A 24,634-nucleotide genomic window follows, 5' to 3' on the forward strand; every position below is an offset into this window, starting at 1 on the left:
TGGCCAATTTATGGATACTAAGTCGCATTGATAGTAATACAGCTTTTAGACCTTGTCTTTATTTATTTGTTTATTGGATTGAGGTACACATTCCTCAACATCATACACATTGGGTCCATTAAATGGGTCCCCAAGTATATGGAGGTTATTAATTCTTATATAGACATACATACATGTGTCTGCACAGGTATATACCCAATTATATCCTTCCCATAAGTTTGAAGAAGCAAATAATAAATAGAGTGCTTTGTAAGATATCCTTAGTATGACATTACATCTCATATCTTTGAAGGATTTAAGGTAATTAACCTACAATAATTGAATACATCAATCCCCTGCTGCCTTCTAGTATTATCTGACATTCTACAGTAATACTGGCACATATCTTTACATCGGGATTAACATACAAGAATTCACACAAGCGCATGAATATGCGCCCCATAACTGCCGACAAACTTATATGTATTTACGCATGCGCACGAAACTCCTGACTTCCAGGGTAAGAGAATATCTCCGTCATCAGTGACCTGATTGGTACCCCCTGATTTAGGGTTGGACCTATTTCCCCTTAAAAACAGACTCTGTGAGAAATGCCAGCTATTAGCTCTTGACAAAGGCGGAGTTACTGCCGAAATGAGCGTCGGGCTACCGATGCTTTATTTAACTTTTTAGCCTCACCATCCTCTGACTGCTGTACCTGATCTGATTTAGGTGGTAGTGGGGGGTGGGGGAGAATACTGCTCTCAGTAGTTCTTAGGGAAGGCTTTGAAGTTTGTGGGTTTAGATAGTGGTCTATCCTGGTCTATCTAGATGACTTATGGCTTCTATTTGTTGCAGTTAGCTCCCGGTTAGGGGCAATCTGCACTAGTAGCCAGATTGTGACCTCAGATCTCCGCCTCTAGTGGGGTCTTTTTTAACAGATATCTTTCTGCTTATAGACTTGCCACCCACATTGGCAGAGAAGGGATAGGGGTGAACACATCACTATTGACCCCCTCCTGTTATTCATTGTGACTTCTAATTAGACCACCTACTGCTATCTATCTACATGGGGTACTCTCTAGGAGGAGGTACCCCACGCTAATAGCATGGACCTTGTTCTAGGCATCCGCTGGGGTCACAAGTATTGAACCCTCTCTAACTACATTTAATTAGTCTAACAACGGTCTCTATTGAAACTTGAGATTACTGGGTTGCGAGCAACCTTTACTAAGTGATCGGGGGTGCATACTGTATACTCTTCTCAGTATGTACCGTGATTAACATATCGATTCTGCCTTCCCTCCTCCCCCTACATAAGAGGATTTTCCCTGATATATTTACCCTGGGAAATCATCAAATTTTCTCGTGTTAATCCTATATATTCTAACATTAAACACCCTATCCCTGAACACATTAACATCATTGCCCCCCGAATTCCAGGACACCATAGTTGTGGAGACATGGAGCTGCTGTTCTATTACTTGATTAAATTGTTGGTCTTTACCCAGTTCCCTCTGGTAATGGAGGAAAACAACCACTTAACAAACCTCTGCATTCAACTGTCCCATTATCGCAATATCTTCGTCTTCCCATGTCCCTTGTAAATCACCCTCCCACCATTTCCTATGTTGTGTTATGTAATACAGGTATGAGAATGTATGTGCTTTATTGACTTGCAATTGAGCCCAAATTACTGTAAACAACACAGCATACCAATCATTGATTTGTAGACAATCTCAAGAAAAAAACATTATGGGGAAAAAGAAAAGTGCATCTAAAAATATTAAATGAAACATTATTTCAGATGCTTTTCACACATTGATGCCAATAACAGGAAGTAGAATACAATGAAATAGTGTATTAAAAGATAAAATACCTTAAAAAGAGCTCTGTATTTATATTTCAGCTTTTATTTTTGGTATTACAGGTCTCTTTATCATGGAGTAAAAGCAAAGTACAGCCTGGAGAAAATGTTTCTTTGACTATTAATGTGGGAAAAACTCAGTCATTGGTTGGACTGCGAGTTGTTGAAAAAACGCTTCAAGAAAATAAAAATGCTTTAACTGCAAGTAGAGTGAGTCTATGCCAAGTTTCTATGTGCCAAAGCTGAAATATGATTTTCCTGTCTAGTGCATTAAAACTATTTATACTGGTTTAAAGTTCTCTTATAACAAGTGCCTTTTTCAATGTAGCCCCTTAATAAAGTACAGTACTAGTTTGTTCTTGACGTGCTAGCCATGTCATTAAGTGTCTCAATAAAATAAATAATAAAGATCACTAAATAAAGAATTAAAGAATTATGCCTGCATTCATGTATGCATGTCATTAATAAAATTCTAAATGTTTCTTCCAGGTGAAAAGTGGAATGACTAGTTATTATCAGGTATGAATTGAATATACCGGTATATTGTTAATGAGATCCTAAGCCTTTTTCGTGGTATGAGTTGGTGCACTGACAAAAAAAAAGTTGAATTATGTCTTTAATAAAATAATTTACGTATTTACAGAAAATGAAAAGTTATGGCAAGAGCCGTCTTATAAATTATATTCTTAGAAACCAAAGTGGCTTTACTTAGTGGTCCTATTTAGTAAATTTTCTAGTTCCAATAACCCATGTTTACAATGGAAAAAAAGTACAAAGAAGAGCTTTATACATTTTAAAGGTGAGAAAGCTGCATTTCTGTTTTGCGTATAACACCTCTATAATGAAATCGATAGTTATCATGAACATATTTATATTACAATTCGCAAGTATATAGTAACCTCTCCTATGAAACCGTCATTGTCACAAGAGAAATAATATAATATGAGGGTGTAGTGTGTGAACTTAGGCTGTCCACAACTGTTTGACTAAACTTTTCCCATTATTTTATTTATTTGTTTTCATTTGTGGAATTTTATAGAAATCCAAAGATATTCATGTTGACACAGATCTCTTTTATTCCTGCTTCCTTGCATTGCTCCACTCTATCTATGTTTGTGGAAGAAAGCTTGTATTTACATAATGAAGAGAATCAATTTACGTATTTTCTTTCCTACAGGGTATAAGTCTGAGTGACAGTTCAGTTTTAAATATTAATTACCCATTTGATGGTGAGTCTTTACTGTTTCTAATTTAATTGTTAAAATGTAAATTATAACAGTGTTTGTAAAACTTTTTTTTTATCGTTTTTCACCATACATTTATCATTTTGATAATATTCAACCATTTTTAAACCTTGCAACATGATACAGTTATATAGGCTGAAAAGAGACATACGTCCATCAAGTTCAGCCTTCCTCACATTTGTTTTTTACGGTTGATCCAAAAGAAGGAAAAAAACAGTTTGAAGCACTTCCAATTTTGCAACAAACTAGGAAAAATATTTCCTCTTGACCCCAGAATGGCAGTCAGAGTTATCTTGGATCAAGAAGCTCTACATTGAAAAAGTGTATCCTTGAATATAATTCTTCTGCAAGTATGCATCTAGTTGCTGTTTAAACATCTGTATAGATTCTGATAAAATTACTTCTTTAGTTAGAGAATTCCACATCCTTATTGTACGGTAAAAGAAACATCTTTCCTTTGCCTTAGACCAAAATCTTCTTTCTTCCAGTCTAAATGCATGACCTAGTGTCCTATGTATAGTCCTGTTTCTGAATAGATTTCCACACAATGGTTTTTATTGGCCCTGATTATATTTGTATTATGTTATCATATCCCCTTTGAGGTGACATTTTTCTAAACTAACGGTTTTCTTAACCTTTCTTCATAGCTAAAATATTTCATTCCTCATATTAATTTTGTAGCACACCTCTATACTTTTCTAGTGCCATAATATCCTTCTTTAGAACAGGTGCCCAAAATTGCACAGCATATTCATGATATGGTCTTACCAGTGATTTCTAAAGAGGCAAAATTATATTCTCATCCCGAGAATCAATGCCCTTTTTCATGCATGACAATACCTTACTGGCCTTAGCCACTGCTGATTGACATTGCACATTGTTGCATAGTTTGTCTATAACAATTCCCAAATCCCTCTTGTGTGTTGTCATTCCCAATTCATTCCCATTTATGGTATAAATTGCTTGTGCAGTCTTTAAGCCAAAGTGTATTTTCTACATTAAATTTAATCTGCCATTTGCGTGCCCAGTCCCCCAATCTATCTGAATCCCTCTAAAGCAAAATAATATCTTGCTCACATTGTATTACTTTACAGAGTTTTGTGTCATCTGCAAACACTGAAACATGACTTTCAATACATTTTTCAAGATCATTTATAAACATGGTAAATAGAAGGGGTCCCAGAACAGATGCCTGAGGGACACCACTTTACCACCTCTGTCCAGCTTGAACATTTACCATTAATGACAACTCTCTGTAGTCTATTTTTAAGACAATGTTCTACCCAAGAACAGGATTTTTTATCTAGACCAATTTCTTTGAGTTTGAACACTAATCTATTGTGTGGAACTGTAGCAAACACCTTGGCAAAATCCAAATAGATCACATCCATTGCAACACCCCGATCTATACTTCTACTTACTACTTCATAGAATGCAATCAAGTTAGTTTAACATGACCTGTGCTTCATAAAACCATGCCGATTTTTGCTGATAATCACGTTCTGCTCAAGGTATTCTTGGATGTTATCCATTAATAACCTTTCAAATACCTTCCCAGCAACAGACGTTATGCTCACAGGTCAGTCATTTTAAAGGCAAGGATTTTTAACCCTTTTTGAATATAGGAACCACATCTACCTTCTTCCAATCCTCAGGTACACTTCCTGAAAGAAAAGACTCTTGAAATATTAAAAACAGAGGTTCACTTATTTTCACACTTAGTTCCTTAAGTACTCATGCATGAATACCGTCCGGCCCTGGAGCCTTTTTTATATTAACTTTATTTAGTTACTGCAGCACCTTGTCTTGAGTCATCCAATTACAATTTTTCTGCAAGTTTTTTGCAGCAATCATTTTCATATCTATTGCCATAGGTTCTTCATATCTATTGTCATAGGCTCTTAATATATACTGAGAAGAAAGTTATTTAAAATTGCAGCCTTTTTCTTCATTAACTAACTCCCCCATGTCAGTTTTTAGTGTTTCTACACTTTCATTTTTTGATTTTTTTTTGTACTTAAAAAATGCCTCGGGATTAGTTTTGCTCTCTTTGGTTATCACTTTCTCATTTTGTAGTTTAGCGAATCTAATCGCCTTTTTGCACGCGTTATTGGCTTCCCTTAATCTTTTATAGGATGCCTCTGATTTGTCCAGTTTAAATGCTTTGAATGCCTTTTTTATTATTTGTACTTTCTTGATTCACTTTCCTACTAAGCCACATTGATTTCAATGTGTTTCTTTTATATTTATTATCAAATGGAACATACTGAGAAATGTACCTTTCTAATATTTGTTTGAAGAAATTCCATTTATCCTCAGTGTTCTTTTCACTAAAGAGTTGATGCCAGTCAATATATTGTAAAGCTGCCCTGATTCAAATATCATATACTGGGTAACATTTTGGGGTAGATAAACCTTTCAAGAGGATTAGATGCACTCCATGTGTTGATGAACCCATGTGAGTGCCTTGTAGTGATTGCTACTACCACACCTAAAACAATAGAGACATAAGCATTTTAAAGGACCTATAGTGTCAGGAATATGAATGTGTATTCCTGACGCTACAAGTGGAAAATACCATTTAGTCGTCAAACCCCCCTTCTTGACTCTCTAGGTGTAAAATACTATTTCGTTGCCTGCCAATCTTGCCTCCCTTCCCTTTTCCCAGCTTCATAGCTGGCCCCGCCCACAATCATCCTCCTTGGCTGAGATTATCCTAAACTAAAGCATTGGGAGGCTAATGCACAAACTCTGCAAAATGCTGCACTGCGCCAATCAGCATCTTCACATAGCGTTGAATTGAATCAATGCATTTCTATGGGGAACGATCACGACCCAGAAATTATCTTTAGTGGCAGTCTGAGTGATGTAAATACTGCCTTTTCAGAGAAAATTAAACATTAATATACCTGCATGTAGAGTCTGTAGACACCAGAACAACTATATTGAGCTGTAATTGTTCTGGTTACTATAGGGTCACTTTAAGTGTTAGAAGTATCAAGGATCCCACATCTGTAAAAGAAGATTTGGATTTTGTAACAACATAATGAAGCCTTGTTTTGCATAAATAGAAGTAAATGAAGGTTTAACAAAATTGTGTTTTTTAGGAAAAAACTTTAACTGACATGGTGATTGCCTATCCATTTTTGAGAAATGCATAAGTATGTTATTTTAGCAATAATGTGGATCTGAAAGTGAACTCTTTCTATATTAACATTTTTGTAAGACAACATTTTCCATAATAAAATTTAGCACATATTTAGTATATACACCATTACAAAATTACAAGGACTCACAAATGCAACCAACTTGTGTCAATTTGTGCATGCATTTCAACCCAGCATTGGTAACCAATAAATAAAGTTTTCTTCAGTCAATATAGTGTGAAGAGTTAAAGCTATAACAATGAAATTGTTTTAACCCAGTTTGGGTTATTATAAATACTCATACATTGTCAACGGATAATTTGTTTGTTGTCTTTGTTATTTGTTGTCTTTGTATTTTTGTATCATGTGTCAAGGTATTATTATTGTAAAGCATTGTACTTTTTTTTATGTAAATTAATTTTAGATACCTTGTGATAAAACTAATAAAATATTTAAATAAAAAAAATGAAATTTCACTAGCAAACTTTCAACCAGTAAAGCCTTTGAAGTAGAGAAAATGTTATTGTTCTAAAACAAGTCCTAAATAGAGTTGAGCGGACACCTGGATGTTCGGGTCCGGCGGGTTCGGCCGAACTTTGAAAAAAAAGTCCGGGTTTGGGTTTAAATTTGACCCCGAACTTGACCCCGAACCCGAACCCCATTGAAGTCAATGGGGACCGAACTTTTGGGCACAAAAATTGCTCTAAAAAACTCCTGGAAAGGGCTAGAGGGCTGCAAAAGGAAGTAAAATGGGGGTAAGAGTAGGACAAGTGCCCTGCAAACAAATGTGGATAGGGAAATCACTTAAAATAACATAAAATACATAAAATAAGCAGCCAGTTAGTAGATAACTCCCTAATTCTCACGGTATTAGGGAGTTATCTACCAAAAGGCTGAAAGACCTAAATTGGTCTTTCATAGTGATGTCCCGAACTGTTCGTGAATAGTTCCTGGCGAACATCGCTTGTTCGCGTTCGCCACGGATGGCGAAGACATGCGCTGTTCGGTCCGCCCCCTATTCGTCATCATTGAGTAAACTTTGACCCTGTACCTCACAGTCAGCAGACACATTCCAGCCAATCAGCAGCAGACCCTCCCTCCCAGACCCTCCCACCTCCTGGACAGCATCCATTTTACATTCATTGTGAAGCTGCATTCTTAGTGCGAGAAGGGACCTGCTGCTGATTTGATAGGGAAATTGATAGCTAGGCTAGTGTATTCAGTGTCCACTACAGTCCTGAAGGACTCATCTGATCTCTGCTGTAAGGACAGCACCCCAAGAAGCCTTTTTTAGGGCTAGAACATCAGTCTGCTTTTTTTTTTGTGTAATGTAATTGCAGTTGCCTGCCTGCCAGCCAGTGTGTCAGGCTCACAGCATATACTGTGCCCACTTGCCCAGTGCCAAACTCACTCACTGGTGTCCCAATAGCTTGCATTTAAAAAATATATATATTTTTTGACTGTAATATAATAGCAGTCAGTTTCTTTCACTAGTGTGCGTTTCAGGGCCTGCCCAGTGCCACCACTCACTCACTGGTGTCACAATAGCTTGCATTTAACAAAAAAAAACTTTTTGGACTGTAATATAATAGCAGTCAGTTTCCTTCACAAGTGTGCGTTTCAGGGCCTGCCAGGGCACAGTGTCACACCAGTGCAATTCATATCTTTTGTTTCAGGTATTGTACCGGAGGATTGGAGGAAGGCAGATGTTTAAAAAGGATTCAAAATCCTTGCCTGGAAATTATAGACCTGTGAGCTTAACTTCTGTGACTGGGAAATTATTTGAACGGCTATTAAGGGATAATATTCAGGAATTCATTGGGAAGAACTGTGTTATTAGCAATAATCAGCATGGTTTCATGAAACATAGGTCATGTCAAACTAACCTAATTGCATTCTACGAAGAAGTAAGTAGAAATATAGATCAGGGTGTTGCAGTGGATGTGATCTACTTGGATTTTGCAAAGGCATTTGATACGGTTCCTCACAATAGGTTAGTCTTCAAACTAAAAGAAATTGGTCTAGATGAATATTCTTGTTCTTGGGTAGAACAGTGGCTTAAGGATAGAGTACAGCGAGTTGTCATAAATGGTAAATTTTCAAGCTGGACAAAAGTGGTAAGTGGTGTCCCTCAGGTTTCTGTTTTGGGACCACTTCTATTTAACATATTTATAAATGATCTTGAAATGGGCATTGAAAGCCATGTATCAGTGTTTGCAGATGACACAAAACTTTGTAAAGTAATAAAATGTGAGCAGGATATTGCCTTGCTGCAGAGGGATTTGGATAGATTGGGGGACTGGGCACTAAAATGGCAGATGAAATTTAACGTAGAAAAATGCAAAGGTATGCACTTCGGGGTTAAGAATGCACAAGCAACTTACACACTAAATGGTAGTGAATTAGGGATAACCACACACGAGAAGGATTTGGGAATTGTTATAGACAACAAATTAGGCAGCAATATGCAATGTCAATCTGCCGTTGCTAAGGCCAGTAAGGTTTTGTCATGTATAAATAGGGGCATAAATTCTCGAGATGAAAATATAATTTTGCCTCTTTATAAATCGCTGGTAAGACCACACCTTGAATATGCTGTGCAATTTTGGGCACCTGTTCTAAAGAAGGATATCATGGCACTAGAAAAACTTTTTGGACTGTAATATAATAGCAGTCAGTTTCCTTCACGAGTGTGCGTTTCAGGGCTTGCCAGGGCACAGTGTCACACCAGTGCCACTCATATCTGTTGTCACAGTAGCTTGCACGCATAGTACCACAAATCGAAAAAAAAATGACAGGCAGAGGCAGGCCACCCCGCAGGGGCCGTCGTGATCATGGTGCTGTGATTCCCTTTGGCCCTAGAATAATGCCCAGTGTTCAGAGGCCACGTACCCTGAACTTGAAAAGTTCTGAGGACATAGTTGACTGGCTAACACAGGACGACACCCAATCTTCTACTGCTTCTGCTCGGAACCTCGACGCACCATCCTCCTCCAGCTTAGCTTCGGGCACCTCTCAAGTTACCACTCGCCCCCCTGCCGCCACCACAAACACTAGCACCACAGCCGCTTCACTTGGTATGTCAGAGGAGTTATTTACACATCCGTTTGAAGAAATGAGTGATGCGCAACCATTATTGCCAGAGGATGAAGATAACAGGGATATATCTCAGGCAGGCAGCATTACACACATGGACGTACGGTGTGATGATGATGATGTTGTACCCGCTGCTGCTTCCTTTGCTGAGTTGTCAGATACAAGTGAAGCGGTTGATGATGACGATGCATCCATGGATGTCACGTGGGTGCCCGCTCGGCAAGAAAAAGAACAGTGCGAAAGTTCAGATGGGGAGACAGAGAGGAGGAGGAGGAGACGAGTTGGAAGCAGGGGGAGGTCGTCGCAAGGAGCTAGTGGCACAGTCAGACAGCATGCATCGGCACCCGGGGTCATCCCGACAGCACGCCAATCAACGCATGCTGTGTCCACCACCATAATGCCGTCATTGCAGAGCTCAGCAGTGTGGCATTTTTTTGTGTGTCTGCCTCTGACAACAGCGATGCCATTTGCAACCTGTGCCAAAAGAAACTGAGTCGTGGGAAGTCGTAGGTACAACTGCTTTGCGTAGGCACATGATCGCACATCACAAACGCCTATGGGATCAACACATGAGTACAAGCAGCACACAAACTCAAAGCCGCCATCCTCCTCCTGGTCCAGCATCTTCAGCATCTTCAGCCACATCAACCACTGCTGTCCTCCTTGCCCCCTCTCAACCATCCGCCACTCCGTCTCTCGCCTTGAGCAGTTACATCTGCCCACAGTCAGGTGGACATGCTTGAGCGTAAGAAGCCAATGTCAGAAAGTCACCCCCTTGCCCAGCGTCTGACAGCTGGCTTGTCTGAACTATTAGCCTGCCAGCTTTTACCATACAAGCTGGTGGAGTCTGAGGTGTTCAAAAAATTTGTGGCTATTGGGATACCGCAGTGGAAGGTACCCGGACAAAATTTATTTGCACAAAAGGCAATCCCCAACCTGTACTTGATTGTGCAAAAGGAAGTAATGGCATGTCTGGCACACAGTGTTGGGGCAAGGGTCCATCTGACCACTGATACCTGGTCTGCAAAGCATGGTCAGGGCAGGTATATCACCTACACTGCGCATTGGGTAAACCTGCTGACGGCTGCCAAGCATGGAATGCGTGGCTCTGCAGAGGAGTTGGTAACACCGCCACGACTTGCAGGCAGGCCTACTGCCACCTCCTCTACTCCTCCTACTCCATCCTCTTCCATAACCTCCTCGGCTGAGTCCTCTTCTGCTGCTGCGTCTTGCTCCACATCAACGGCACCCCCCCCAGCTCCCCAGGTACGGTTCCACATCCCGGATACGGCAGTGTCACGCCGTCTTGGGGTTTACTTGCCTGAAAGCAGAGAGTCACACCGGACCAGCACTCCTGTCCGCCCTGAACGCACAGGTGGATCAGTGGCTGACTCCGCACCAACTGGAGATCAGCAAAGTGGTTTGTGACAACGAAAGAAATTTGTTGGCGGCATTGCATTTGGGCAAGTTGACACATGTGCCGTGCATGGCACATGTGTGTAATCTGATCGTACAACGCTTTGTGCATAAGTACCCAGGCTTACAGGACGTCCTTAAGCAGGCCAGGAAGGTGTGTGGCCATTTCAGGCGTTCCTACACGGCCATGGCGTACTTTTCCGATATCCAGCGGCGAAACAACATGCCAGTGAGGCACTTGATTTGCGACAGCCCGACACGTTGGAATTCAACACTCCTAATGTTCAACCGCCTGCTCCAACAAAAAAAAGCCATTAATGAGTATTTGTATGACCGGGGTGCTAGGACAGCCTCTGCAGAGCTGGGATTTTTTTTGCCACGTTACTAGACGCTCATGCGCAATGCCTGTAGGCTCATGCGTCCTTTTGAGGAGGTGACAAACCTAGTCAGTTGCACCGAAGGCACCATCAGCGATATCATTCCATTTGTTTTCTTCCTGGAGCGTGCCCTGCGAAGAGTGCTGGATCAGGCCGTAGATTAGCGTGAAGAGGAAGAGTTGTGGTCACCATCACCACCAGAAACAGCCTCATCAGCATCGCTTGCTGGACCTGCGGCAACGCTGGAAGAGGATTGTGAGGAAGAGGAGTCAGAGGAGGAATGTGGCTTTGAGGAGGAGGAGGAAGACCAACCACAACAGGCATCCCAGGGTGCTCGTTGTCACCTATCTGGTACCCGTGGTGTTGTACGTGGCTGGGGGGAAGAACATACCTTCAGAGAGATCACTGAGGACGAGGAACAGGACAGGAGTAGCTCGGCATCCAACCTTGTGCAAATAAGGTCTTTCATGCTGTCGTGCCTGTTGAGGGACCCTCGTATAAAAAGGCTGAAGGAGAACGACCTGTACTGGGTGTCCACGCTACTAGACCCCCGGTATAAGCAGAAAGTGCCTGAAATGTTACCGAATTATGGCAAGTTGGAAAGGATGCAGCATTTCCAAAATCAATTAAAAAGTATGCTTTACACGGCGTATAAGGGGGATGTCACAGCACAACGGGAATCTAACAGAGGAAGAGGTGAAAGTAATCCTCCTCCTCCCACGACCACGCCGGCAAGGACAGGATGCTTTACAGACGTGTTGTTGATGGAGGACATACGGAGCTTTTTAAGTCCTACGCATCGCCACAGCCCTTTGGGGTCCACCCTCAGAGAACGACTCGACCGACAGGTAGCAGACTACCTCGCCTTAACTGCAGATATCGACACTCTGAGGAGTGATGAACCCCTTGACTACTGGGTTTGCAGGCTTGACCTGTGTCCTGAGCTATCCCAATTTGCGATAGAACTTCTGGCCTGCCCCGCTTCAAGTGTCCTGTCAGAAAGGACCTTCAGTGCAGCAGGAGGTATTGTCACTGAGAAGAGAAGTCGACTAGGTCAAAAAAGTCTAGATTACCTCACCTTTATTAAGATGAATGAGGAATGGATCCCGAAGGGACTGACCGTGGGCAATACATTCGACTAAAAAAGGCCTGATGAGGGGGACTACTTAACACACCACTCCTATCTGGTGGCACATTAGATTGCATGCGCAGTGCCCCAAATTTGAAGTAGGAGGACCGACCAAGCATCTTTTTCCATCTCCCGCTTCCTGGGTGGAGGAAGAGAGACTTTCAATGACATTAGTGAGGACAAGGAACGGGACATGGCTAGCTTGGTATCCAACCTTGTGCAAATGGGGAGTTTGCGGTTGTGCAAATGGACTGTTTGCGGTTGTTTGCAGTGCGTTAAATGGGGAGTTTGGTCTGTCACTGTGAAGCGGGCGTAACCCTTACACTACCTGATCGATACAAAATCATACCTGATGTTTTAAAGCACGTTATTCCAAACAATTTAGGAATGTTAGGTGATTTATGCCCTTTATGCTTTAAAACCAGACTCTGCATCAACTATGTAATTTTCCATGGGAGTTTTGCAATGGATCCCCCTCCGGCATGCCACAGTCCAGGTGTTAGTCCCCTTGAAACAACTTTTCCATCACTATTGTGGCCAGAAAGAGTCCCTGTGGGTTTTAAAATTTGCCTGCCCATTGAAGTCTATGGCGGTTCGCCCGGTTCGCCCGGTTCGCCCGTTCGCGAACATTTGCCGAAGTTCGCGTTCGCCATTCGCGAACCGAAAATTTTATGTTCGCGACATCACTAGTCTTTCAGCCACATTTACTAATACTAAGTGTAGATTACTTAGTATTAGTAAATTCAGCCCCTACTCGCTATACCGTGAGTAGGGGCATGTCTAGTAAACAGTGAGCAGCCAGTGGCTGCTCACTGTAAAAAAGAAAAACTATTGCCCCCACCCCTGTGCGACAGGTTAGGGCCCTAAATAAGAATGTGGAGGGGGGGACCTACTGTCCTCCCCCCGGCCCCCACCCCTGAGCGGCGGGTGGGACCCTAAATAACAGTAAAGGGGGAACACCTACTGTCCTCCCCCCCAGGCCCCACCCCTGAGCAGTGGGTGGGAGGCATAAATCATTTTTTGGGGGGACCTACTGTCCTCCCCCCGACCCCCTCCCCTGCACGGCGGGTGAGGGCCCTAAATAACAAAAACGGGGGGACCTAATGTCCACCCCCCTGGCCCCCACCGCTGCGTGGCAGGTGGGGGCCATAAATAACCCCCCCCCAGGTGACCCCCCAGGGGGATTTTCCTACGCTGTGTAATTTGACTCATAACACTCTTATTGGTTACTTAATCCACCAATCAGAGTGCTGTGTGTCATTTTACACAGCGTGGGAAAATTCCAAAGAAATTTCCCACGCTGTGTAAAATGACACAGAGCACTCTGATTGGTGGGTTTCAAGCCAACCAATCAGAGTGCCGTGACCGGTAAATGTAGAGACTTACCTGTCAGTCTCTTCATTTACCTGTCAGAGCACTCTGATTGGATGGCTTAAACACACCATTCAGAGTTCTCTGAGCCTAATTGCAGGGTGGGGCAAGGCTTTATAAGCCTTCCTCCACCCTGCAGAGCTCAGTCTGCGCGGAGCCCTCCATGGGTTAAAATGGATTTTTTTTTTTTTGCTCTCTTTTTTTTTTTTAAGTGCGTTGGTTATTATGGATTTTTATTTGGCCTTTTTGGGGGGCTGAAAAATGATTTTAGAAGAAAGAAGACATCAAATGGTAAGTCTATTTTTTTTAACAGGTATTTAGATAAGGGTTCCCCCTCATTATTTTTAGGATGAGGGGGGTAAGTAGGGGTAATTTTTTTGGGGGGAGGGGGGTGACTAGGGGTTTGGGGACCCCTAGTCATCTGGGGGGGGTAAATTTTTATTTATGGCCCCCACCCGCCGCTCAGGGGTGGGGGCCGGGGGGGAGGACATTAGCCCCCCCCCCCAATTTTTATTTATGGTGCCCACCCACCACTCAGGGGTGGGGGCCAGGGGGGGCAATAGCCTTTAGTTTAAAAGCTTGCACATACTGCTCACTGTTTAATAGACATGCCCCTACTAGCTGGGTCACATGCAACACAATACGCCCGATCTATCCCTCAGAAATTATCCCTCCTGAGAAATCCAACATCATTTGAATTCCTCTGTACACAAGACAAGGATCTGCCACAAGCTATACCACAGATCTGGTTCTAATTACAAGCAGATACCTACTGGCACCCCCATGCATCAGACAATGGGAGGAAGATCTAGACGAACCCATGACGGAGGCAGAATGGGACAAACTCATCACCTTGATGCAGAAAACACCAGGCTCAGCGTGCTTACAGGAGAACTCATACAAAATCTTTACCAGATGGTACCTGACAGCATCGACGCTCCATGCCAGAAACCCGGAGAAAACAGACAGCTGTTGGAGGTGCGAGGAGGCAGTGGGAACGTTCACACACATCTGGTGGACATGCCCCAAGATCCACCCATACTGGGAGACGATCAGGAACACTATACACAATTTAACAGACAAACTATTGCCAGAGACCCCAGCCTCCTTCCTTCTGCACAAAACTACCATGCCGACGCAGGCATATACCAGATCAATCATCCCCAGACTACTCAACGCGGCCAAGGCGACCATCTCCATCTACTGGAAGCAGACCACCACACCCCCACTGAGACGCTGGGTGGAAGAAGTGGAAGCAATGCGGAAATTCGAAGACATGAAAGCAAACACCCCGAGGCAAAGGGACCGCTACACACAACGCTGGTTCCACGGGCTACGCCACACCACATCAGACTCCTTCCAACGCCGCCTCACACCAATCTCTCCTGAGATGAACGAATGAGAGAATGACAGACCCAGGCAGGGGTTCGGGAGGTCCCTGGGCTGGACGAACTGGGGCGGCGACAGGAGACAAGATAACTGACCACCAACCCTCAACCCCCTCACTCACCACCTGCCAGGACCCTTCCACACACACTAACACACTCAAACAAACGACCACAGACACAAGAGAAGGCCACACTACCGGACGAAGAGAAGAAGACACATAACACAACCGCAATCCCCTGCTAAGACGATATCCACATGACATAACCAACCCCACACAACACAGACACCAGGGAACAATCCGAGAGACTAAAGCGGACAAGTACGGACCGAACAAGACACGACGGCGCAACATAAACACCCCCCAAACATCCGACACGACCACTTGAGGTACGAGCCGCTACAACGGCCCCCCTCCCAAACAATAAACAAAAAAACAAAACAGACACATACACTAACACAACTGTCAAATACTTAGAACAAATGCAAGACCGAAGTAATGGAAACACCCCAACCGAGGAACTACACAGTGACAACTCAAGGATCCTAAACCACTTTGCACTTCAGACACTGTGCCACCCACTAGACCACAGCAGACCCCGCAAAAACCACGACAACAAGCAATACAATAAGACAAGACGGCAGGGGCCACAGCGGTGATGGGCGGGAAAGACGCCAAACAAGAGACAGCAACCCAGACGCCCAAAACGCTTCAAGTACTCACACCACACATCCACACAATGATCAACCACACACAGCCTTAAGAATGATTCAAACGCAATCAACATGGGCAGACCCTGCCATCGGTGCGTCAAGAAGTGCTACAACACGCGACAAGACCCAAAACATGCACCAGAATACGCATCACAATCACCGAACAACACACACACACAGGCAAAACCACACACAATGTGCTATATAAGTCAGATGATAAAGCCGCAAATGATATGATCAAATCGCCTCTGCGCAGGCAACTAAATGTTATGTTTGATGCAATGAGAAACAGGCCTCTGCGAAGGCGACTAAATGTTATGGTAACGTACAATTTTAAACCAAGCCTCTGACATGACACCAATAAAGAAATTTAAAACAAAAACTTAATGTTCGGTACGAACCCGAACTTTTCAGTTCGGGTTCGCTCAACTCTAGTCCTGAATCATTACTTTATACTTGCAATGCCAAACTGTATATACTGTTATTCTATTTTCACTGATCTGCTAATGGTCATAAGTGGCATCCAGAAGTATTGATACATTGTAATTATAGTTGAATCAACATTGCTATTGGCTCACCGTGTGTCATTAGCATGTCTATAAGTATTAGACATGAGATTGTGATTAGCTTAATAGTATCTGATTGTACACATATTGAATTATTGTTTCTCTATCTTCTCAACCTTTTCTGCTAACGTTCCCTTGTAACTCATCCATTCTTTACCAATATTTCCCCCTGCTTTTCCTGCTCTCATTTTCTTTGTCAATCTTTATTATGCTTGTGTCTATAAATGTAACTCATATCCAATCTCTTCCTAATTGATCTTTTCTATATCTCTCTCTATGAACATAAATTATTTCTTTAATTTTTGAGAAAAAAAAATATCTTTGTCATGTTCTTCTAGAGCTTGCCTTTACAGTTGTTTTATTAATATGAAAACAAAAACTCGGGTATGCATGTATACTGTCTATCAATCAAGCCAAAATGTATTTGTAATCTAGTGTTTCCTCTTACATGCCAGATTAGAAAGTGCTATGCCTATTCTAGGTTTTTCTGTTTAAATTAAACATACGTTACTGTGAGAACACTTGCAATGGCTCAGAGAATATTTAAAACAGTTACTGAAACACCTTGCAAGTCATTTAATAGCTTAGTCTTCTTCATGGCAACATGTTTTTTTTTTTTAAAGTATTTTATCTTTTATTGTAACAAACAAAGATGCAATTAAATAATATATACTATTATTTCATATAGTCATGTATCATCTGAGCCGTAAGTACTAGATACATAGCGATATAGATATACATTTATATATACACACAACTGTGTGCATATTGGACAACGCACAGGTATGAGAATTATAGACTGTGACTGTGTGAAAAAAAGCCTAGGTTGCATATTGAGAAATTGTATTTATTTACAGCTCAGTTTTTCCTTGGTGTTGGACATTGGTTATGTGGCAGGTGTATACAATGTATGATTGTATACTGTAATTAAACCCCTGTTATTTAGGTAAGGTGATTTAAAAAAAAAAAAAAAAAAAAAAAACTATCACATTCTGTGAGCTTTGAAAATACTGTTTAGTGTGCTGGATTGTGTAGGATAAGGCATACTGAAACAAATGTAAACATTACTTTCCAGGACAAACAAATTATATTTAGGTTCTGGGGGTTGTTTTTACTGCTTGGTAGTTAATGGGTGACTTAATCATTACTATATCCTACTGTTAATAGCCTAACAGAGTGGGCTAAAGCCTCATTTGTGATTACAATTCATTTAACAGACCAGGAGATAAGAACATCTAAAGTAAACACTTTATGCTATAAAAAGTAAACATTTTGTTCATGGTGGCTGTGAGAGTATAGAACTTATTTTGTTTTTGTTTTTCTAAATTAAAAATGTAAGAGGAGACTAAGAGACTCAATGTTACATGGTTACCACTCTTAATAATGTATCCTTAATTAAGAGGGTGTTCTGGAAATCCCTACCAGTATGTTTTTTCTATGTTAGATTGTATTGTTCATGGTATATATAACATGGTTTTGACAATAATATGTGGTGTTATTTGACAGCAAGGTTTAATTTAATTGCAACCCACTATCTATTTAAAACATTTCTGTCTAGTCACCAGATTTCTCTTAACGATACTTATTGCTTATTCCACTAACCCCAACTCCAACATTTCTACAACTGGTCAACACAAATAAGTTACATAGCTTTAACTGCACTACTTTATATAATGTGGTACTTGTAGCTACTTATTAGGAAAATAAAATAATACATCCGATTGCAGTGCTTTTGAGTCAAGCTGTTTTTTTTTTGTGGCAATGTAGAAATTTGCAAATCAGGTTGTTTTCTTTTTTTTTTATTGGTAAGTTTTTTGTACAAACCAAGTGCAGTTCAAACTTTAGTGAATACGATGGGTTACTTGACATTTTCATTTACTTTCTCCAACCGAGAGTGGAACAATAAAGAACTTTATTTTAATGATCTCACCACACAAAATTTAAAAGGTGCCTAACCGGGTTATGCACTAAAGTCCGAATGGCTCAGTACCAAAAAGGGCAAATTTATTTACTGCAGTACAAGACCATTTAAATCAAAGACAAAAATGGTTCCTCAAAAGGAACCTAAATGTAGGAGAATCCTTTTACTGAGATATTGTAATTTTAATAAACCTAAATTACATAATTGGATAAAAAGTTTATTCAATATATTATTTAATACTAGAGGCAAAGAAGGTAAGGGAAATACTTATACCACTATAGCAATGTTAATACTACTTTAATTAGATAAATACCTTTATTATGTTTATACTCTATAAAGTGGTATATCTACTAAACAACTATTCTGGCAAGAAACCAAAATCATCAATGTTAGACCGTATATTCTTCAGTACTGTGATTGTGTGCTTAAAAATAGAAATACGATACAATGTGGTGTTTAAACAGACCTAAAAACGTCCATGAGATACAGTCACAAATTGTGATAATGGAACAAAATACCAGCTGACGTAAAGACAGGGAAAAGAGATCATCGGGTTTCTAAAGCCTTTACTAGACATACACTTGTGCTTTTGAATTAGAAGGTAAAGATACTATTTTGATTCAACTTAAGAGCCTTGTAGATGATTATTATTTCTAAAGCCACAAAAATCTAGAGGTCCCCTTAGGTATTTCCCGTTCCAAACTATCTAAAAATTAGACTTGTAGATCGTGCTGCATACAATCCTGCCACATAGAGTTAAAGCTAGAATAGAAGTAAATGATAAAAACCGTCATCCCCATCACCATCCAAAGCTACAGTGCTATAAGCCCATAAGCTATAAGCGCAAATTTAAAAACCAAAATAAGATACAGAGATAAGAAAGAGCAGAAAGATGTCCGACTTGTGTTTTCCATACCTTATTTGCCTCTCATATACTCTGATCCAGTTGTTCAGCCATTATTATTCAGTCCTTGTCAAAGTCACTCAGATCTTTTTGCTTGCCCATTTTTTCTGCTTCCAACATATGAAATTCAAGTGCTGACTGTTTGCTGTCTAATATATCCCACCCTTGACAGGCGCTATTGTAACAATATAAGCAACGTTATTCAATTTACCTGTCATTGGTTTTAATGTTGTGGCTGATCAATGTATACAGCTTGGCTATGAAGAATGTGTGGACTACCCCTTTAGAGTATATTTCTGTGGTCAGCCAGATTACTATGCTATGCACTTAGCCGCCTGTTTAGTTTTGTGAGATTTAATCATCAAAATAAAGCATTTTTTGTAATTTTGTTTCTTTCATTTTTTAGTTGATGGGGTCCTATTTTTGATTTATGACTAGCAAAAGTGCCACTGCTACCTCATTGGAAGCAGTACACAGCAAATAAGATACATTTTTACATAAAAAAATAGATTTGTTTCTCTAGTCTAAATCATGATCTAGACAAAAACAAATAAATGTAATTATGGTAATGTTTTCTAACCATACAATTTACTTTTTCTAGAATTACAAGGATATCCAAACTCACCTTTGAAGCAGCCAGAGTCTGTTAGGACAGTTTATCCAGAGACATGGCTTTGGCAAGAGACCAATGTTAGGTAAGCAAATTAAAGCTAAAAAATAAATGAAAAAGAATCCACATCTCATACGTTACCTCATGAAATGTCGTGCGTGCTACATATGAATGACTTTTTGAAATGTAAAGTTATGATCCACTACCTTAGCAATGCTTGTAAATTCAATGCTTGCTATTGTGATGTTCTTCATTAGAAATGTTTGCTATTCTGAAAACACTGAAGTTACATGCAACTTTTTATTTAAATTGAAATTGACATTGTATACCCTAAATGAAAGTTGTGCAAGATTAAATCAGAAATGCAGTGGTGCTCAGCATAATTGCATTTGCATTTTTTTAATCTCACAAGTATATCAATATTACATTCTTTCAAAGTTCATGAAATGTGATAATAACTCATATTATTATCCTTATTAATATTCTGGCAATAACTGATTTGGAGATTGTTTAAATTTTTTTTAACAATTGTGGTCAGAGACAATAAGGGCAAGATCTTAACAGGGAATTTAAGGGGAGCCTGACAGACTGACACAAATAATAAACATATTACAATACTGCAGTCAGAACTCTAAAAGTTATTAACCCCAAAAAAATTAAGAGGGCAGAATTCATTATAAAAGCATATCTGGTAAACGCGGGTATGTATATGATAAAATACGTTATTGTACCACAATTCAGTAAGTCTGGAATTGTCCCTTATGGCAAAACCCATCTACAAACCTTTAACAGAAGAAAAGTTATTAGCAATATAGCTAAGGGCTGCTCTAAGCATCTTGTTTTGCTTTTTTTTGTAAATCAGATTTTTATTTATATTTATTTTTTTAAGACAAAAAAAAAGATGCAATAAAGAAAGGTAAAGAAAGTATTGCAAGAACATTCCATGAGACTTGCAGGTCTCCACTATAAAATAAACCCAATTGATCTCAAAAATATGATATCTGAATATTAGCTTAACCCCTTAAGGACCAAACTTCTGGAATAAAGGGGAATCATGACATGTCACACATGTCATGTGTCCTTAAGGGGTTATATTTATAGAATATATAAAGTCATATTTAGTATGAATCGGAAGTCATAATACTTCAACAATCATATAAAGTGAACTTCAGGTGTCAACGCTACTATAACATCAACTTTGTGACCTTACTCTTTTTTAATTACAGCCGCTTTAGTGGTTATGATGCCAGAACTACCCTGACCTGTTTCCCCAATAATGAGACAAAGCATTGAGCAATAGTTTTTCCCTTTACCTTCTTCCCTGCTGGGCTTCGATGCTCCCTGGTGGTTCAGTGACATGTTTCCAGGTTCTGCAGAGCTTCAGAAGATGGAAGCCATGGTGGTCAATATTTGTTGGCCTAGAGCATCAGTTGACCATTCTCAGATAATGACTGTCATTTTGTACAAAAAGTGTTGTACAGAATTGACATTTGCCAGCCTGGAAATCTAGTTCCAGGCTGGCTGGTGACACCCAATAACAACCCCAGGGGTGGAAATACACTTCTGGCAGCAGAGGAATTAATCTATGTATGTGACCTGTGACCACTTCAAAATCACTGAAATGGTAATTTTGCTTGGAGTAACCCTTTAACAAAGATTAAAAAAAGGATAACATGGAGTATACTCTTCTTGTGTCTGGCTAACCTAACCTATGCCAATTTGAGAGACCCTACTAGATGCCAAGTGGCATTGAAAGACTCTATCTAAGAGTCACTGATCAATGTGGCGAGGTGTTTGCTTTAAAGTGAGTCTAAAAAAACAATAAATGATACTGCACTCAAAAAAATTATAGAATATGAAGTTATATTTAATGAATAATTGATTTCATAGATATTTCATAAATATTTAAATATATACAAAAAGTGTAAAGAAGAAATAATCTAAAGCAAATAAATCCTATAATGACCAATGTGATTTCATGTGTAAAAAGATCCTAACAAGAGCTGATTCACTAATATACAATAAATGTTGAACTCTATAGTATCATGAAAAATTCCAGATATGGAATATTTGGCAAATGCTGACAAGGAGATATATACAATAATGAAAAAGGTAGAAAAAAATGTGTCCTCTTATTTGCACTTTTGCATCTTCATCTGCATTTTGTGGTCTATAATCCACATTGTTTCTCGCATCCCTCCCTTTTGAATGTCTTCCACTTGAGTGTATCTTACCAACCATTGGTATATCTTATCTTCCTTTTGTCCATATTGTGTCTTTACACCTCCTTTGTGTCATGCTTTTGCATCTTTAGCCAAGCTTTTGTGGTTCTCTACCCCCTTTGAGGAAGCTTTCCCACCTAGCATGAAGCTCCTTGTCAGACTGCCTAGATGATCCCCTGCCATGGTCAACAAGAAACGCTACACAGAGTGACAAGCGGAGGGGAAGCTCTTTGTACCATCTTTTCCCTTTCACCCAGACATAAAACAATTTAGATATATCAAATGAAGAAGCTGTAGGTTGTGGTAAATTATATACACTTAATATAGTCGGAAAGCATCAACAATCTGACGTTTTTCCCTCATATACTATTTTTTTTATTCTTGAATGCTGGTTAATAAATTTAAGCTTTTTGGTCAGTTGTCTACCAACTCTATTATTGCTGTAATGCCAGAGACTTTTCAGTCTTGGTAGGGCCATTTTGGACCTAATCCTAAGGTCTTTTCTTATTTGATCTCAAACTGTCTGTAGATTATCAGTGGTCTCCCTCCTTGGATCAGATTTGTCTCTCTAATGTGGACATAGTGGCATATAATTCAGCCAGATCCCTTCCCCTTCTTAAAGGATCGAAGAGTAAGGGAGAGTTTGATGGTAGAAGGCAGACTGTTGCATAAGAATGGAGCTGCCTGTGAGATGTCCTGTAAATGCGAGTTAGGAGTACTGCCGGTTGGAAATGATCACTAGCATAGAGTGGCTGAAAAGGGTTGTATCTATAATTTAGCCCTACATTTACATTCAATATGTTTGTTGGATAAATGAGAAATAAACACTTGTAGAGTACGTTAAAAGTTTGATAGTATGTTGTCTTGTTATGATTATGGTTATGCAATTGCACAATAAGGTATCTGAAAATAGGCATGTCATATTTTGCAGTTCGAGTTCCACAAGTCTTCAAGTAACTGCACCTCAGACAAACAGCACATGGGTGGCCAGTGGTTTTCTAATTTCTGATGAACTTGGACTAGGATTTACAGAGAAGCCTATTGAGGTAAAAAAAAAAAAAATTGTTATATTCTTATACTCTACTATTAATCCAAACTATTTTTAATAGGACCTTGATCTTTGTGGGGAAAACAAATCGTATTGGTTTGGCCTATTGTTTGACAGTGTAGCAGGCAATAATATGTAAGTACATGTAAAGTGCAAATGGAAAAAGGGTTTCATGGGCAAAAAAAATAAAGCATTAGCATATTGTGTAAAAGTATGGGGCATTCCTTGACACATAATAATAATATCACTCCATATTTAAATGATTCAACAGAAGAGATATGTAGTCCTGAACAGTTTCTCATTCATTTACACTTTTTCATTCCCACTAAAATTAGTGTGAGGAAAGGAATGAGGAGAGGAGCCCCAGTCAATAGATTTCTTACACAGGGAGGAGAAGAAGGAGGCATCCATCAAAGAAATAAGATTCAAAACACCAAATATTCTGCAGCTTCAACTTGGCTAATACTCCAATTAGCAGACAAAGGAAAGATTTGTGCAAATCAAACTAACATACCAAATATATATTCATCCAAATTAAGAGGCAAATGTATATTTTATTCACAATTAAGACAGAAAAGACAACATACACAGCTCATAGAGTAACCACATTGGTAAATTAAAATGAGATAACATTCGGCAAAGAATGCCCACTTACTGATGTACATGCACTTCAAAAGCTGCAAACTATGTTTCATTTTTCCCTTTCTGGCTCTCTGGCAATACATACACTCTACAATCCACGTTCCAGATCAATGTGCTTCTGCTACGTGACATATGAATGGGTTTAAAGATTCCTCTTCTACAACAGACTGTACTGTCAATGTTATATCACAGACCATATTTTTACTTTGTGATTTTCTCACAGCAACATGATATAATTATCACTCCCTCAGTACTCAATTTAAATACCCTCTTTTTAGTACTCAATTCCCTTTTTATTCTGTTTTTTTTTTCAATCTTTATTCAAAGAGTAAAAGTGTATAGTACAGGGAAATAAAAAAAATAGTAAAACAAGGAATAAACATATTAAATCAAGATATTTTTTTCTGTAGTAAAGTTAAACATCAGTATAGCTAACATATAAATTGTAGGCAATTCGAGAGCTGATCCCTGATATTTTCTTATTTTTTAATTATGTAAATACTATATAATGCTGACCAGTAAGAAATGGCAAACCCATCCCCTAGACATGTACAAAATCTAAACACTCAAGGTATTAAAGCAACAAATAAATATATATATATAAAACTATATATATATATATATATATATATATATATACACACACACATACATACATAGTGTTTGCCTGAAGTCAACAACATTTTTCTTCACAAATGGGCAACATCAAGTGAAATGGCAGACACTAGACCTAACAACGGTATGTCATAAGTCTCAAAAATAATGAATATAAAAATCTATTAAGAAACAATTTAAAAATCAAGAGTGCAACCAAATAAAACTCCCAACATCCACTCCAAAACTCAAAAATAGCATTACTGTATCAAGTACAATTCCCATAAAAGGTTCAATAAAAATACATTAAAATGTTTTAATTTATATTAAGTCTTGAAATTGCACCATGATAACAGTATCCTCATATTGCTGTGCTTTGCCATGATTTCATGATAAGGAGGA

General features: G+C 39.6%; 1 protein-coding gene across 1 annotated transcript in view; it reads left to right on the top strand.

Annotated features, from left to right (window-relative positions):
* LOC134586245 (CD109 antigen-like) overlaps window positions 1–24,634 on the top strand; it is a 368,983-nt gene that overhangs the window by 288,685 nt on the left and 55,664 nt on the right. Inside the window, exons 15-19 of the mRNA XM_063441738.1 lie at window positions 1,910–2,056; window positions 2,336–2,365; window positions 3,024–3,075; window positions 19,718–19,811; window positions 22,880–22,994. Coding sequence (XP_063297808.1) covers window positions 1,910–2,056; window positions 2,336–2,365; window positions 3,024–3,075; window positions 19,718–19,811; window positions 22,880–22,994 — 438 coding nt within the window. The remainder of the gene's footprint in view (window positions 1–1,909; window positions 2,057–2,335; window positions 2,366–3,023; window positions 3,076–19,717; window positions 19,812–22,879; window positions 22,995–24,634) is intronic.

This window comes from Pelobates fuscus, chromosome 2, assembly GCF_036172605.1.
Source record: "Pelobates fuscus isolate aPelFus1 chromosome 2, aPelFus1.pri, whole genome shotgun sequence".
NCBI lineage: Eukaryota > Metazoa > Chordata > Amphibia > Anura > Pelobatidae > Pelobates > Pelobates fuscus.